At 40.7% G+C, this 16,261-nt stretch overlaps 2 protein-coding genes and 1 long non-coding RNA gene across 3 annotated transcripts; all 3 read left to right on the forward strand.

The window, feature by feature from the left end:
* The first annotated feature begins 294 nt into the window (after positions 1 to 294).
* LOC145450552 (uncharacterized) lies at positions 295 to 10,292 on the forward strand. Its single transcript, XM_080329073.1, has 4 exons — positions 295 to 607; positions 679 to 873; positions 8,071 to 8,171; positions 8,439 to 10,292. Exons 1-4 carry the CDS (start codon positions 367 to 369, stop codon positions 8,916 to 8,918), a joined length of 1,017 nt encoding a protein of 338 aa, XP_080185199.1. The 5' UTR covers positions 295 to 366; the 3' UTR covers positions 8,919 to 10,292.
* Positions 6,474 to 7,156, forward strand: LOC145450554 (uncharacterized). Its single transcript, XR_013918516.1, has 2 exons — positions 6,474 to 6,580; positions 6,830 to 7,156. It is a non-coding gene; the product is annotated as an uncharacterized LOC145450554 (long non-coding RNA).
* A 25-nt stretch (positions 10,293 to 10,317) lies between the features above and the next one.
* Positions 10,318 to 13,039, forward strand: LOC145450551 (28S rRNA (uridine-N(3))-methyltransferase-like). Its single transcript, XM_080329072.1, has 2 exons — positions 10,318 to 10,646; positions 12,216 to 13,039. Exons 1-2 carry the CDS (start codon positions 10,326 to 10,328, stop codon positions 13,035 to 13,037), a joined length of 1,143 nt encoding a protein of 380 aa, XP_080185198.1. The 5' UTR covers positions 10,318 to 10,325; the 3' UTR covers positions 13,038 to 13,039.
* The last annotated feature ends 3,222 nt before the right edge of the window (positions 13,040 to 16,261 follow it).

Here is a 16,261-nt window from a genome sequence, read left to right on the forward strand (position 1 = left end):
GAACAGGCAGGCTGAAGCTAGTTGTTTTGTGTTACCATAGCCTTTATAAAGGCTATGGTGTTACTGTCCGACAGTTATATGATTTATTTTGATGGACCGTTATTTAGCCATGACTACAGCTGACTCGGAGAGCACACTGTGGTCGTATCGCTATAATTGTCTTTTCGGAATATTTGTGCAAACCAGAATTGTACAAAATATAGAATCTGTCTGTCGGTCATAGACTACGTCGTCTCCGTCGTTTACGCCGCTTTCGTCGTTCCCGTAATGATTTTCATGTGACCAGGATTTCCATGTTTTTTGATGTGATTGCGAAATCCCAAATGTGATTTAGCGGGAATGAATCGATAGAGTTCTGTTGTCATTATGTCTTACAGTAAATGGTCGTGGATATGGAGGAGCTTTTCATCAATATATAAAAATACATCGTCTACTGCTAGGCTTTTCTCCGACTCAGCGAAGGTAAAACAGAAACAAAGCGCACCGAATTACTCGGATATACATTCCCGGCTTAGTGACTTGGAGAAAGCTCTGTCTAAACGCATGAGAAAAGCTGGTTTTCAGAGGTCAAAAAGATTTTACGGTGGCGTGGTCTCTTCTGTAATAAGTGAGTAGCATTTAGTTGTAAAATTTTCGGTAAATTCTTGCAGTTGACATCGAAAACTTACGTTTTTGCAGTTTGTTTTGGTGGTTATCTATACTTATATCCGCATAAACTCCGGCAACAAGTGGTCGACGAAGTCTCGACTGTCGCGAGTCAGTCTCTGGAGGATGAGAAAATCGTGTCAAAAGCGGGACAGCTTTCAAAAGATGTTCTTGCAGACATTCTCAACGATGAAAATACGAAAGCGGTGTCATCTGATTTTGTAAAAGGTAAATTATATTTTTTTAAACTGAATTTAGGATACACTAGTTCTAGTTCACGGTTTTATGTCACCAGGGTGAAGTTAGCCCTCAACGATTTGGCCCTCAAAGTAAAAATTACCAACTAACATACTCACGACAACATGCATCCAATGGATCACCATTTTCGAAATATCGACCATGATCTGTAAATCTCAAACGCCACACGTAGTATTTTCATGAAATCAAATCAAAGCATTGCCCTGCAACAATCCTAGAACGATAATATTTTAAGGGTTGATTATGGTGATTCAACTATTACTAAGACATAACCTAATATATTTCGCTTGACGAATCAAACCCGATCTGCACATCCGAGGATGAAGATTATCTGGTAAGACAAATTAACATGATCGCTCTACAGTGGAAAAAATAAGGAGCGTCGAATATTGGAATCAGAACGAATAGAACTACTACCTAGCACATTAATCACACACCGAGTCTTGACTTCTGACAGGAGCCGATTAGGGTCCAGATCAGAGGACGAAGATTCTCTGTTTAGACAAATTGACATGATCGCTTTACAGTGGAAAAAATATAGAGCGTCGAATAATGGAATCAGAACGAATAGAACTACTACCTAGCACATTAATCACACACCGAGTCTTGACTTCTGACAGGAGCCGATTAGGGTCCAGATCAGAGGATGAAGATTCTCTGTTTAGACAAATTAACATGATCGCTCTGCAGTGGAAAAAAAAAGAGCGTCGAATATTGGAATCAGAACGAATAAAACTTGTACCTAGCACATTAATCACACACCAAGTCTTGACTTCTGACAGGAACCGATTAGGGTCCAGATCAGAGGATGAAGATTCTCTGTTTAGACAAATTAACATGATCGCTCTGCAGTGGAAAAAATAAAGAGCGTCGAATATTGGAATCAGGACGAATGAATCTAATACCTAGCACATTAATCACACACCAAGTCTTGACTTCTGACAGGAGCCGATTAGGGTCCAGATCAGAGGATGAAGATTCTCCGTTTAGACAAATTAACATGATCGCTCTACAGTAGTAAAAATAAAGAGCGTCGAATATTGGAATCAGAACGAATAGAACTACTACCTAGCACTTTAATCACACACCAAGTCTTGACTTCTGACAGGAGACGATTAGGGTCCAGATCAGAGGATGAAGATTCTCTGTTTAGACAAATTAACATGATCGCTCTGCAGTGGAAAAAATAAAGAGCATCGAATATTGGAATCAGAACGAATGAATCTAATACCTAGCACATTATTCACACACCAAGTCTTGACTTCTGACAGGAGCCGATTAGGGTCCAGATCAGAGGATGAAGATTCTCCGTTTAGACAAATTAACATGATCGCTCTACAGTAGTAAAAATAAAGAGCGTCGAATATTGGAATCAGAACGAATAGAACTACTACCTAGCACTTTAACCTTTGTCCGACTGCATATTTTTACACCGCTAACAGGCGGCATGGATACAATTGTACCCACGTACATTTTCCATTGAAATTTCCAAGTTAGGTATATTTTTTGTACGGTATGCCGTATTTATTGGTCAGAGCGTTTAAATACTGTGCTCTAGGGAAGTATAGCACGTGTTGCTGCACCAGTTCTCTCTCCATTCCCCTTTTATTTTTATCATCCTTTCTGCCCCTGCGATCAGTTATCGTCATGCCAGTCGTCCCACTTCGTTTCCTCTCCCTTCGTCTCTTGCCTTAGCTGTTCAAATCCATCATGAGTCCAGAGACGTGTGACATCATACTAAGAGAAACAAATCGAAAGCTAGAAGAGTTGATGAAGCTTTTAACAACAATCTCGCAGAAAGATTTTGTAATGCTTCTGAACGGCCACCACTAAGAACAATCGAGCCCTTTACTGAAGTTGAGCTCAGGGCATTTATTGGCATCCTTATTGCTGCTGGTGTACACAGGAATAACAAAGAGAATCTGGACAATATGTGGAAAGCAGATGCTTTGCCTCTTATACGTGCAGCTACGTCTCGTGACCGCTTCAAGTTGATGCTCAGATTTATCAGATTTGACAACGATAATACTCGTGCAGAGCGTGTTCAAACAGATAAAGCTGTACCAATACGAGATCTGTGGCTAATGCTGAATAAAAATTTTGAGAGAGCCTGCAAGCCACATGAATGTATCACTATAGATGAACAATTGTTTCCATTTCGAGGACATACCAAATTCACACATTATGTACCATCTAAACCAGCTAAATATGGTATCAAGGTGTTCTGGGCTTGTGATGCATCAAACGCCTACCCATACTGCATGGTCAGCTTTATACTGGAAAACCAATAAATGGTCCCCGACAAACAAATGTTGGTGAGCGAACAGTTTTGGACCTGGTCTGTTTGTATAAAGGCTCTGGAAGAAACCACCGATAATTTCTTCACAGGTATGCAGCTAGCTAAAGTATTGAACACCTGGGACATGACTTTAAGTTGGAACAGTCAGAAAAAACAAGAGGTTTTTGCCAAGCAACATGCAGCCTGGCAAGGAAAGAGTACTTCACTCGACCAATTTCGCCTACCGTCGAGATGCAACAGTCTGCTCATATGTGCCAAAGAAAAACAGAGCAGTTGTGCTTCTCTCATCCATGCACATGACCGGAGAAGTCGAAGCAACACAATCAAACAAACCAGAGATCATCAGGTACTATAATAAAACCAAAGGGGGGGGTGGACACAATGGACAAAATGCTGGTTGAATACACAGTAAAACGACGGACAGTGCGGGAAAAAGGACAAACGGAGAAAGTTCCTGAAATATCTTGCGAAACAGCTATGTATGCCTTCAGTGAAAGCTCGCTCTACCAATCGCATGAGGATGAGAAACCGCTTCCTTCGAGCTGCAGTGGAAATGGTTCTAGGACGGCCCATTGCGACACCGCCAGAAGGGGCAGAAGCTAACCCCAAAGAACCCCATGGAAATCGAGGAGCTACACCGATGGTTGGCAGTTGCTATGTCTGCAGAGATCAGAAATGAAAACGACGTAAAACCAGGAAAGGCTGCGTGGCTTGCGTTCATCCTTTGTGCGACGAACACTCCATAACAAAAACAAAGTGTATTACTTGTGACACTTACTAAACCCATCTCGACTAAGTTTTCTTTCATATTTCTGTGTCAAATAAATCATTTCTGTACTCTGTTTCATTCAACATTCAAAAAATTGTCTTTGTGTTATGTATACTGGCATTATTTAGATACACAATGTGCAAGGGTACAATTGTACCCATACCGCCTGTTAAGGGTGTAAAAACAACTCGACCCTAAATCTCGGTAACGTGTAAAGATTTTTTGCCGACATTTAGTCTGCATAATCTAACACAGAAATGTAAAGATGTCAGGAAGTTTCAGGTCTCTCGGGTTTCTAGGAAAAAGACTGTCGTATTTTAAAATTGGAATGGGTACAATTGTACCCATGCAGTCGGACAAAGGTTAATCACACACCGAGTCTTGACTTCTGACAGGAGACGATTAGGGTCCAGATCAGAGGATGAAGATTCTCTGTTTAGACAAATTAACATGATCGCTCTGCAGTGGAAAAAATAAAGAGCATCGAATATTGGAATCAGAACGAATGAATCTAATACCTAGCACATTATTCACACACCAAGTCTTGATTTCTGACAGGAGCCGATTAGGGTCCAGATCAGAGGATGAAGATTCTCCGTTTAGACAAATTAACATGATCGCTCTACAGTAGTAAAAATAAAGAGCGTCGAATATTGGAATCAGAACGAATAGAACTACTACCTAGCACTTTAATCACACACCAAGTCTTGACTTCTGACAGGAGCCGATTAGGGTCCAGATCAAAGGATGAAGATTCTCTGTTTAGACAAATTAACATGATCGCTCTGCAGTGGAAAAAATAAAGAGCGTCGAATATTGGAATCATAACGAATAAAACTACTACCTAGCACATTAATCACCCACCGAGTCTTGACTTCTGACAGGAACCGATTAGGGTCCAGATCAGAGGATGAAGATTCTCCGTTTAGACAAATTAACATGATCGCTCTGCAGTGGAAAAAATAAAGAGCGTCGAATATTGGAATCATAACGAATAAAACTACTACCTAGCACATTAATCACCCACCGAGTCTTGACTTCTGACAGGAACCGATTAGGGTCCAGATCAGAGGATGAAGATTCTCTGTTTAGACAAATTAACATGATCGCTCTGCAGTGGAAAAACTAAAGAGCGTCGAATATTGAAATCAGAACGAATGAAACTATTACCTAGCACATTAATCACACACAGAGTCTTGACTTCTGACAGGAGCCGATTAGGGTCCAGATCAGAGGATGAAGATTCTCTGTAAAGACAAATTAACATGATCGCTCTGCAGTGGAAAAAATAAAGAGCGTCGAATATTGAAATCAGAACGAATGAAACTATTACCTAGCACATTAATCACACACCGAGTCTTGACTTCTGACAGGAGCCGATTAGGGTCCAGATCAGAGGATGAAGATTCTCTGTAAAGACAAATTAACATGATCGCTCTGCAGTGGAAAAAATAAAGAGCGTCGAATATTGGAATCAGAACGAATAAAACTACTACCTAGCACATTAATCACACACCAAGTCTTGACTTCTGACAGGAACCGATTAGGGTCCAGATCAGAGGATGAAGATTCTCTGTTTAGACAAATTAACATGATCGCTCTGCAGTGGAAAAAATAAAGAGCGTCGAATATTGGAATCAGGACGCATTAATCTAATACCTAGCACATTAATCACACACCAAGTCTTGACTTCTGACAGGAGCCGATTAGGGTCCAGATCAGAGGATGAAGATTCTCTGTTGAGGCGAATCAACATGATCGCTCTGCAGTGGAAAAAATAAAGAGCGTCGAATATTGAAATCAGAACGAATGAAACTACTACCTAGCACATTAATCACCCACCGAGTCTTGACTTCTGACAGGAGCCGATTAGGGTCCACAGAATCTTCATCCTCTGATCTGGACCCTAATCGGCTCCTGTCAGAAGTCAAGACTTGGTGTGTGATTAATGTGCTAGGTAGTAGTTTTATTCGTTCTGATTTCAATATTCGACGCTCTTTATTTTTTCCACTGCAGAGCGATCATATTATTTTGTCTTAAGAGAGAATCTTCATCCTCTGATCTGGACCCTAATCGGTTCCTGTCAGAAGTCAAGACTTGGTGTGTGATTAATGTGCTAGGTAGTAGTTTTATTCGTTCTGATTCCAATATTCGACGCTCTTTATTTTTTCCACTGCAGAGCGATCATGTTAATTTGTCTAAACAGAGAATCTTCATCCTTTGATCTGGACCCTAATCGGCTCCTGTCAGAAGTCAAGACTTGGTGTGTGATTAAAGTGCTAGGTAGTAGTTTTATTCGTTCTGATTTAAATAATCGACGCTCTTTATTTTTTCCACTGCAGAGCGATCATGTTAATTCGTCTTAACAGAGAATCTTCATCCTCGGATCTGGACCCTAATCGGCTCCTGTCAGAAGTCAAGACTTGGTGTGTGATTCTTGTGCTAGGTATTAGAGTTATTCGTTCTGATTCCAATATTCGACGCTTTTTATTTTTTCCACTGTAGAGCGATCATGTTAATTTGTCTTAACAGAGAATCTTCATCCTCGGATCTGGACCCTAATCGGCTCCTGTCAGAAGTCAAGACTCGGTGTGTGATTAATGTGCTAGGTAGTAGTTTCATTCGTTCTGATTTCAATATTCGACGCTCTTTATTTTTTCCACTGCAGAGCGATCATGTTAATTTGTCTAAACAGAGAATCTTCATCCTCTGATCTGGACCCTAATCGGTTCCTGTCAGAAGTCAAGACTCGGTGGGTGATTAATGTGCTAGGTAGTAGTTTCATTCGTTCTGATTTCAATATTCGACGCTCTTTATTTTTTCCACTGCAGAGCGATCATGTTGATTCGTCTCAACAGAGAATCTTCATCCTCTGATCTGGACCCTAATCGGCTCCTGTCAGAAGTCAAGACTTGGTGTGTGATTATTGTGCTAGGTAGTAGTTTTATTCGTTCTGATTTCAATATTCGACGCTCTTTATTTTTTCCACTGCAGAGCGATCATGTTAATTCGTCTTAACAGAGAATCTTCATCCTCTGATCTGGACCCTAATCGGCTCCTGTCAGAAGTCAAGAGTTGGTGTGTGATTAATGTGCTAGGTAGTAGTTTTATTCGTTCTGATTTCAATATTCGACGCTCTTTATTTTTTCCACTGCAGAGCGATCATGTTAATTTGTCTAAACAGAGAATCTTCATCCTCGGATCTGGACCCTAATCGGCTCCTGTCAGAAGTCAAGACTTTTAGTGTGATTATTGTGCTAGGTATTAGAGTTATTCGTTCTGATTCCAATATTCGACGCTTTTTATTTTTTCCACTGTAGAGCGATCATGTTAATTTGTCTTAAGAGAGAATCTTCATCCTCGGATCTGGACCCTAATCGGCTCCTGTCAGAAGTCAAGACTCGGTGTGTGATTATTGCGCTAGGTAGTAGTTTTATTCGTTCTGATTTCAAGATTCGACGCTCTTTATTTTCCACTGTAGAGAGATCATGTTAATTATAAAAAAATATAATGGTGGCATAAGTAACCAGAGGGATGTGCAGATCGGGTTTGTTACGTCAAGCGAAATATCATCATTCTAGGTTTGTTGCAGGCCAAAGCTTTGATTTGATTTCATGAAAATACTACGTGTGGCGTTTGAGATTTACAGATCATGGTCGATATTTCATGAATGGTGATCCATTGGATTCATGCTGTCGTGAGTATATTAGTTGGTAATTTTTACTTTGAGGGCCAAATCGTTGAGGGCTAACTTCACCCTGGTTTTTATGTCTTGTAACATCTATAATTTCAATAGATCCCTACGGCTTATCGGTTTGCCAATATTATTTGAGCCGATATCGAAATCAATTTATAAAAGAAATACCAGTATCACTCTACGGTCTACCCATTAGAGGTAAAGCATATTTCCTATAGCTTATATATGTGTCCAGATAACCAGATACATCCTTCCTAGTTTATTTCATGTCCAAGGGTAGCAATGACTCTAAAGCCGTTCAAATTTGAGAAGTTGTGTAAGTTTCTCCTTTTGAGCTAGATTCCATAACCTTTTTACCACAAGATTTGTAACGTCATAAAAACATCTCCCTCAATTTACAAGGTATCATTGTTAGCGAGCCTATCAGGGAAGCAGCTATCTCAACCATATTGGATTTATTGAACGATCCGAGGGTGCTGGACTTACTCAGGATACGATTGTCTGTAAGTTACCAAGTTATAAGCATTAGTCTATATTTGTCATTGATTGCAATAGAAAATTTAAACAATGTAAGATGCTGACCATGTATCACTGTTTTCTTCAATTCTCTACTAGTTGCTGACGATTACCCCTGACGAGTGTCAGCTGAAAATGTTTGGGTTCATTTCAATATAGATTGACTGATTACAGTTCGTGTTGTCTGATTTTTGTGAAACTAAACGTTGGTATCAAATTCCAGCACTTTTTTTAATATGCCATCTTCATTCCAGACGATCATTCTCGGAATACTTCAAAACGATTCCACCCGCGACATCGTGATGTCACAAGTGAACTCTATAATTCAGCACGAAAGCGTCAGACGTTCCCTACAAATATTACTGGAAGATCTGACAAAGACTCCGGAAGTGCAGTCCATGATGTCCGATTTTTTTCGTGACGTCTTAGATTCCGACACTGTCAAAAACCAGGGGATCGCGCTAGGCCAGAGAGTCACGTCTGACGTGATTTCCGATAAAGAAATTCAAGAGCGTGCGGGCAAAGCCATTTGGTCCGCCGTCAAGTATTCGTTTGTGCCGAGCATATTCTACGGCCAAGGTAGCGCCCCAGGAAACGGGAATAGCAATTCTGAAAGTGCCCCTAATGAGGTTCCGATTCAAAAAAAACCAGAAGTGCGATTGGATGGTTCAAACGATGCGAGCAAAGTTTCAAGTAACAAAAACTCTGAGCGTCTAAATCGATATGATGATTAGCTCAATTTATTGAATATGCGAATGCCTTACACTGGTTTTGTCTTATGAAAAGTTATTTGAAATAGTAGTATTTTCGTGGGGTAGTTCTATAATTCAATTAATTAAAGAATTCCCAACGTAAATAGGCTACTATTTTTTCAAATCCAAAATTTTTAATTTCAATATCTTCGCTTCTACTGCTTGGAATTGAATCAAATTTCTCATGTATTGTTTTTTTTAGACAGCTTACCAATTCCACGGAAACTTGAAATTTGTAACTTGAATAGCTTCGCTTCTGGAATTGGGCTGAATTTGGTGTCCAGAGTTTTTTTTAGCAAACTTACCAATTTTTCAAATAGCCATTAAAATTTGAAGAAAAAATTATTCTTGAAAAACCCTACTGTGGATATGTTAACTGTGAGATGATACCAAGCGGTCTTATGCAAAACTACCTAGTAAGTCGACAGTCAGCTAGCTACTGGTTGAGTAGTTGTAGTTCCAATTGCAAATTTTGAAAGTCCGGTATAAGTCTGTCACCTAGTGTTGACGAATTTTCCAAAATATCTATAAGTAGTCACTACTTTTACACCCGAGAGCAAAATATGGACTTCATATTTTATATTTAAATCTGCTGATAACGTCAGATGGGTTTTGTTTTAAGAACTGTGATTCTATTTGTTGTTTAACGTAGATTTGGTATTGTGCAATTTGTGTTATCGCTGGTTTGATTGAGATTGCTCGTGTGTCGAAAAGTTTATGTAATGGGTCATCGAATATTCTTGAATGCTTGAGGTCAGAGTCTATAATATAGTGAGTATTTACAGTAATTTATTTGAATAGTATATTGATATTGAAATAAACCCGAATATTTTACGCTGACACTCGCCCGGATTAATCATCAGCAACTATCAGATATATGGCCAAACATGTCATCACGGACATGAAAAGTCGAATAATTGAGGCGAACATATGGTTTAGCTCAATTTCCTATTTTTCGATTACACGCAAACTCATTTTGTTGACAGAAAAGAATTTACTTATTAGCAGGAATATGTGATCCTTGATAATAATATTCATTGATCTGCTTCTGTTTGCAAAATTGAGCCTGGAAGAATTTTATAATATCAGCCAGCCAAATAAAGTGTGACTTGCATTCACAGTATCTTTTATTGCCAATCATCGCATTGCCATTGAGTTCTGTTTGGCATATAGGCCTACTGGTATTATGCTAGGATAATACACGATTCATTTCGTGCAAGCGCTGTTGACTTCTGATTTCAGGTAACCTTTTGATTTAATGTTATTCGTGTGTTGTGAGATACAGCAGATTTATCCATCACTGTAAGTTTTATGTTATGTGTGGCTTGACTAAATTATTCTGTTTTTGAATTTACAGTTAAAATCTTTACCAGTAGGATAGAATAGATCATGTCTGACTTTTTGGAAGTGTTGAATCGGCAATCGCTGAAAAGACACATCAAAGACGGCTATGCTGATCGTAAGGCGCAGAAAAAGAAATTCGACGAAGAGAGGAAGTTGCAGAGGTTGGAAAAGAGCGTCGTGAAGAAAAAAGAAGTCCCGAAGAATATGGAATCGCATGAAAGTGACGTCGAGGAAGATATATCAACGTCTGGTCGGGGGTATACTGTCAGTGTTGCGCTGCCGGGCTCTATTTTGGACAACGCGCAGTCTCCGGAACTCAGGACTTATTTGGCGGGGCAAATAGCCAGAGCATGCGTGATTTTTCAGGTTGGTTTTATTTATTATGGCCCGGTAGGTTAGAGGGTGCTCAAAACATTGAGATTTGTTTTTGACTCACGACTCGGGTACAAATCGAGTCGATACAAAAATTTACTGGAGTCGAGTCACCAAAAATCTCGACTCGGGTCGTTGCAACCTCAATAAGTAGTGGAAGGTATTCCGAATAAGTAGAAGTGGTCATTGTTGGTGCTCAAGTATGGGTAATGAATTCCAAGTATGTACAAAAGTAGAAGTAACCTTAACTCACAACCACTTGACTGAGCGAATATATCAAGTGCTCACTTGAGCATTCTTTACTTTTTATTTTTTTCTATTACAAAATTTACATAGGCCTAAATTTCAAAAGTAGCTTTTTTCAAGTTTTTTTGCCTACTTGATAAAATTTGGTTGCCTTAAACAACGCTGCACACCAATTTTAACTCCATTCCAACCTGTAGAGGACGTTTTTGATGTATTTGATACAATTGAATGTAAAAAATTTTTCAATTTTACTGGCTACTACAGGGCTGGCCAACCTTTTGAGCCAAAGGGCCACATTTGATTGACGAACCTTTGCGCGGGCCACTATCCGCGCCAAGCGCGAAAATTTTTTGAAGTTCATACGTCAATAATATTGTCATTTGACTATATTGCGGGCCTGCTGTATATCGCTGGGCTAAGTTTGCGAGGACTGGGCTATTCGGCGCATGGACATATCGATATCGAAAGCTGCGACCAACATGCGTCAATCATTTCGGGCCTAGGTGTCATAGTTTTACTGCGAGCGCAAACGCAAGGTCGCATATGTTGAACGACACTTTTGTCTCCTAATCGTGTATATAGTTAGACTCAATCTGATACATTGGGTGTTCTTCAATTTTCACAAAAGGACGACAGTATTAAGAACAAGAAATCGAGTGACAACATATTGCGCTAAGCTTGTAGAAAATTTTTACCTCTGATAAATCTATCGCAAATTATTCTGCTTTATTGTAGTGTACGAAGATATGCCAATACGTGAATGGTTGATGGATCTGTCAATGAGTCGAAGCTGATATTTTAGTCATCACATCTCAAGTGTTGCGGCCAGACCAATCAAATTTTTGGTTGTCCTTGCAAGTTCACAATCTGTGCAATCCAGTTTTGATGAGATTAGAAATTTCGGGAATTACCTCGAGGGCCACTCAAAACCTTCTCGCGGGCCACGGGTTGGCCGGCCCTGGGCTACTACATGAAATTGCTAGGTCGTCTGAAAAAACGGTGCGCAATAAATTTGGCTCGATGCCTACAAGTAGAAGTTATTGGAGCACAAAATTTTGTGTTTGAAAATAACAGTAGCCTATTCAAGGTGGCATGTTCTTTAATTATTTAATATAAATCTAGCCACCTACATTTATATAATTCTTAACCATAATTATACGCTGTTCTTTCGAATTCTCTACTAGTTGCTGACGATTACCCCTGACGAGTGTCAGCCGAAAATATTGGGGCTCATTTCAATATGAATATACTATTCAATTGTATATTGAAGTTCTGTACCTCAAAGAAGCTGTTCAAATAATTATAACTGTGTCACAGGTGGACGAGATCATCATTTTCAACGAAACCGAACCCTCCGACAAAAAGCTCTCAATGGAAGGCGAATTTCGCGGCGTCGGCAAAAAGGGAAACGGCTGCGTCCAACTCGCCCGAATCCTCCAATACCTCGAGTGCCCGCAGTACCTCCGCAAGTTCATCCTGCCCAGACACCACGATTTAAAGTACGCCGGCCTGCTGAACCCGCTCGATTCGCCGCACCATATGAGAATGGAAGACGACGTACCGTACAGGGAAGGCGTGGTGCTAGATAGACCCACGAAAGACGGGAAAGGGTCTTTTGTGGATTGTGGGGCTTTGAAAATTGTGCAAATCGACAAGAAACTGCAGACTAACGTTCGCGTTACCGTAAAAATGTTGAAATCGGAAAAAGAAAAACGAAAATACTTTAAAGGAAAAGCGGTTTCGCCTTCAGAGCCCAGAATCAAAGCGGGTATATACTGGGGTTATTCGGTGCGGTTAGCGTCTAGTTTGAGTAGCGTTTTCGCGGACTGTACGTTCGGGGATAAGTACGATTTAGCCATAGGTACTTCTGAACGTGGTGTATCCGTAGACAAGTTTACACTGCCGAAATTTAAACATTTGTTGATCGTTTTTGGCGGTGTTAAGGGACTTGAAGAGAGTTTGGCCGCTGACGACGATTTGGAAGGCATCGACGACCCGGCGCTGTTGTTTAGTCATTATCTTAACACTTGCCCGCAGCAAGGTAGCGGTACGATCAGGACGGAGGAGGCGATTTTGATATCGCTTTCGGCGTTGAGGCCAAAAATAGATGCGAGATTCAATAAAATTGAACCTGCGTGATGTTTTGGTGTTGCTAATTGTGTAAGGTTGGGGTGGGTTAATTTAGCCTGATAAACAATGAGTGTGTCTATCATAGGTGGTCAGTAGCGAAGTACTGGAGTAGGTTATGATTTAAGACTTCGTGACAGGTTTTTAGGCAAAACTAGTGCCGGTAACGCGTATTTTTTCGTGTGAGGCATGTTTCCTTTTTCAGTCGTCTGTTGAGTGCTGGTACCATAGGGGATAGGCTATACCTACTTACTGTAAGAATACCGTTATCGTACGTAAGACACAGTTGCTTATAAGAAACTCTCAAATTCCTGCTTGATTGCATCGAGAAAGTGAGGTTTGCTAAAAAATTTGCAAAGGGTTGTGAAGTGACGCTGAATGACCTCGACACCAAAGAGGTAATAATCTTGAGTGGAAAGTAACGCTCCTGCAAAGCTTTTGCCTTCAGCTTTAAGAATACGGTGGTTTTCTGAGTAAAGAGGAATCCAGAATTATTTACATTTAATAATATCCCAGAGACTTATCTTGGGACCACTGGGCTGTAGGCTATAGTTTCATTTTTGGGGGAGTTATCGTAATGGTAGCGATAAGCAACTGCGGCCCGGGTTCGATTTCGCGTCGGAGGTTTATCTGGGCTCATCTTCCCCCGCACAAAAGACCCGATGAAAGAACATGCAAGGAATGAAAAGAGCAAGAAAGGGCCGCGGAATAGAGATCAACATCGAAAGAACTGCAGATTGAGAGACCGCAACTGGTCGTTCGGCATGCTCCTATCTGTTATCGCGTGTGTCTTGATCGGATGAAAATATAAACTCACCAAGTCACCATCACTGTGATTGGCCGGGCCAAACATCTTGGTCGAATCTCGTCAGGAGGTACTGCCCATATAGTAGTATATGTGCAGCAAGGGCACGAGAGAGAGAGAGAGTCTTTATTTTCATCGAACCAAAATACATAACAAACGGCAGTGATGGTGGTACAGAAAATATGCGTGCACAGTATTCGGTATTAGATAGGAATGATCGATAAGACCGTGTAGGTCATCTAGTCTGATCACACCAGCATCAAACAGGTACACTTGACTCTGAACAGTCTGGCTGTAAAGAAATGTTTAGTTAAAGGAAAATAGAAAAAAAAATTAAACAATGGTGGCAAATGATCAATGAAGCAATGTCTGGGCGAGGTAGGGCAACAGTGTTAGTGTAACGACAAGAGGTGATCAAGTAGGGCTTTTTTGAATCTATTATAGGGCAATTCACGGATATGTGGTGGTAATGCATTCCAGATGATAGGTCCCGAGTAGTCGATAGATCTCTTAGTTAGGTTGCTATTGGGTGGGGGTAGGTAGATGTTTCCTTTAGACGAGGATCTCGTGTAATGGGAATGGACATGTTTAGCAGGTATGAAAAAGTCATCAAACACAGGAGGCAGACTATTGGAAAAATACTTGTGAACAACTTTTGATACTTCGAGGCGATATAGTTCATCAACCCGCAAAATTCGATGCTTACGGTAGTAAGGCGATAAATTGGTACGTAAAGGTACAGATGGCGTCTCAAGCAGATTTATTTGGCTATGCACATTGCGCATGCACATCTGCACATGTGAGAGTCAGCCGCAGTGGCGGCTCGTCCTATAGGGCAACTGGGGCATTGCCCCACCTAAAATTCTGTTCAATAACAATTTAACCATTTATAGACGCACAGCGCTCAATATATATCGAGATCACAGCGAAACCCGCGTTCTTCTTGTGCTTTCGCTTGCAAACGCCCATACATAGCGAAGTCTCTGCGAAAATCGAATTCTCTTCTGTGTTTTCGCTTTGTGAATGCCTAGCCGGGGCTTGCCCCGGTAGCGCTCATAACAAGCTTTCACTATCTATTCTCTCAAAGCCGCGCACAATAAAGAAACGGTGATTTACTCTCTCTTATTCGTAAAATGGCCGAGCAACCGGGGCAAATATGCCTACTCGCCCCTAAGGTGTGATGTAACAATCGTATCTATATCTGAACTCGGATACCGTGATATGCGTTGAGTCGACCGTTGCTGGTACAGGTCGATTTTGATGGTGTTTCACACCATGATAATTCTTGAAACTTGGTATGTCATGTCGTGATGGTGGTATTTAACACTGTCCTAAGTTTCAGGGTTTCTACTCAAAGTTTAGGGTAGTAATTCCGTTTCCAAAGTCGAGTGTGTGCTGATCGGTCATGTATCGCAAACATATTTCACGCAAAGCCGGTATTGGTCTCCATTGATTTTAACGATGCTCCTTAGCTAGATCCGTCATGAACTTTTACATGGTATGTCTTGATTTTAGTATCGAACGCCGTGCCAAGTCTCAAGGTTGACACTCAATGATTAGGGCAGCAATTTCGTTATTAAGTTCGAGTATGGTAGAGATGTGGGCTGATCTGACACTTAGCCTACCTAACGCATTGCGGATTTCACGCAAAAGCCGGTGTATCTGTGTTCCATACTGAGATAGGTGATGAGATGATGGTATCATGAAACAGTTTACTAACATCCTCGGTTTGCATTCAAATATTTAGTTTTATTTTATATTCTCCAATGTCAATTTCACCGTGGAATGGTGGCCTTCGGGCCATTTGCTCACAATTACAACCCCTGTCAAGCGCGATAGCTGTTTCGTTTTCGATGGCGGCTAACAGCTAATCGCTTGATCAGCCGATTCCTCAGTAAATATTACGCAAAATTCGGCGTTGATCTGTTCGTATTAATTTTGACAGTGTACCATACCGAAAACGGTCATGAGGCTATACTTCTCGATGATTTCATGTAACAGTGTACCAAGTTTTCGGCTTTCATCCACGTATTTATTCGGTAATATATTTTCCGAAGGCGATTTTGCAGCAGACATATAGACACTATAGACCGTAAGCCGTATGTGTCGTGTGACAGTCTCCAGCCTCGAGGCCAGAATCTCCCAAGCTGTACCGGGACCGAATTTCCGAGGCTGCTATCCGTAGTTCTTCAGAATGATGTTTTGGATTCAATATGACATTTCCTTGTCCAATCTATGAGATAACAATTGCGTATGTGTCCGAACTCGTTGACCTTTCCAGTTAGGCATACGCAATCTCTTATACAAGACATAAATTAATGCTGGTTGGCGGACGACTGTACACATCATGTTCTTTCCGAATAATTTCAATCAAGTGAGCCCAGGTAACTCAACCATGTCTATGGCTAAGGAAAAGTGAGTGGTTTTCATC

The sequence above is a fragment of the Botryllus schlosseri genome, chromosome 11 (genome assembly GCF_051294905.1).
Source record: "Botryllus schlosseri isolate E-star chromosome 11, Bs_hap1, whole genome shotgun sequence".
NCBI lineage: Eukaryota > Metazoa > Chordata > Ascidiacea > Stolidobranchia > Styelidae > Botryllus > Botryllus schlosseri.

Bases quoted from the DNA above. Each gene is read 5' to 3' on its own strand.
- LOC145450551 (XM_080329072.1), top strand. From the start codon at position 10,326: ATGTCTGACTTTTTGGAAGTGTTGAATCGGCAATCGCTGAAAAGACAC. The intron at 10,647-12,215 runs GTTGGTTTTATT...ACTGTGTCACAG, and splicing joins GAGCATGCGTGATTTTTCAG to GTGGACGAGATCATCATTTT.
- LOC145450552 (XM_080329073.1), top strand. From the start codon at position 367: ATGTCTTACAGTAAATGGTCGTGGATATGGAGGAGCTTTTCATCAATA. The intron at 608-678 runs GTGAGTAGCATT...ACGTTTTTGCAG, and splicing joins CGTGGTCTCTTCTGTAATAA to TTTGTTTTGGTGGTTATCTA. The intron at 8,172-8,438 runs GTAAGTTACCAA...TCTTCATTCCAG, and splicing joins TACTCAGGATACGATTGTCT to ACGATCATTCTCGGAATACT.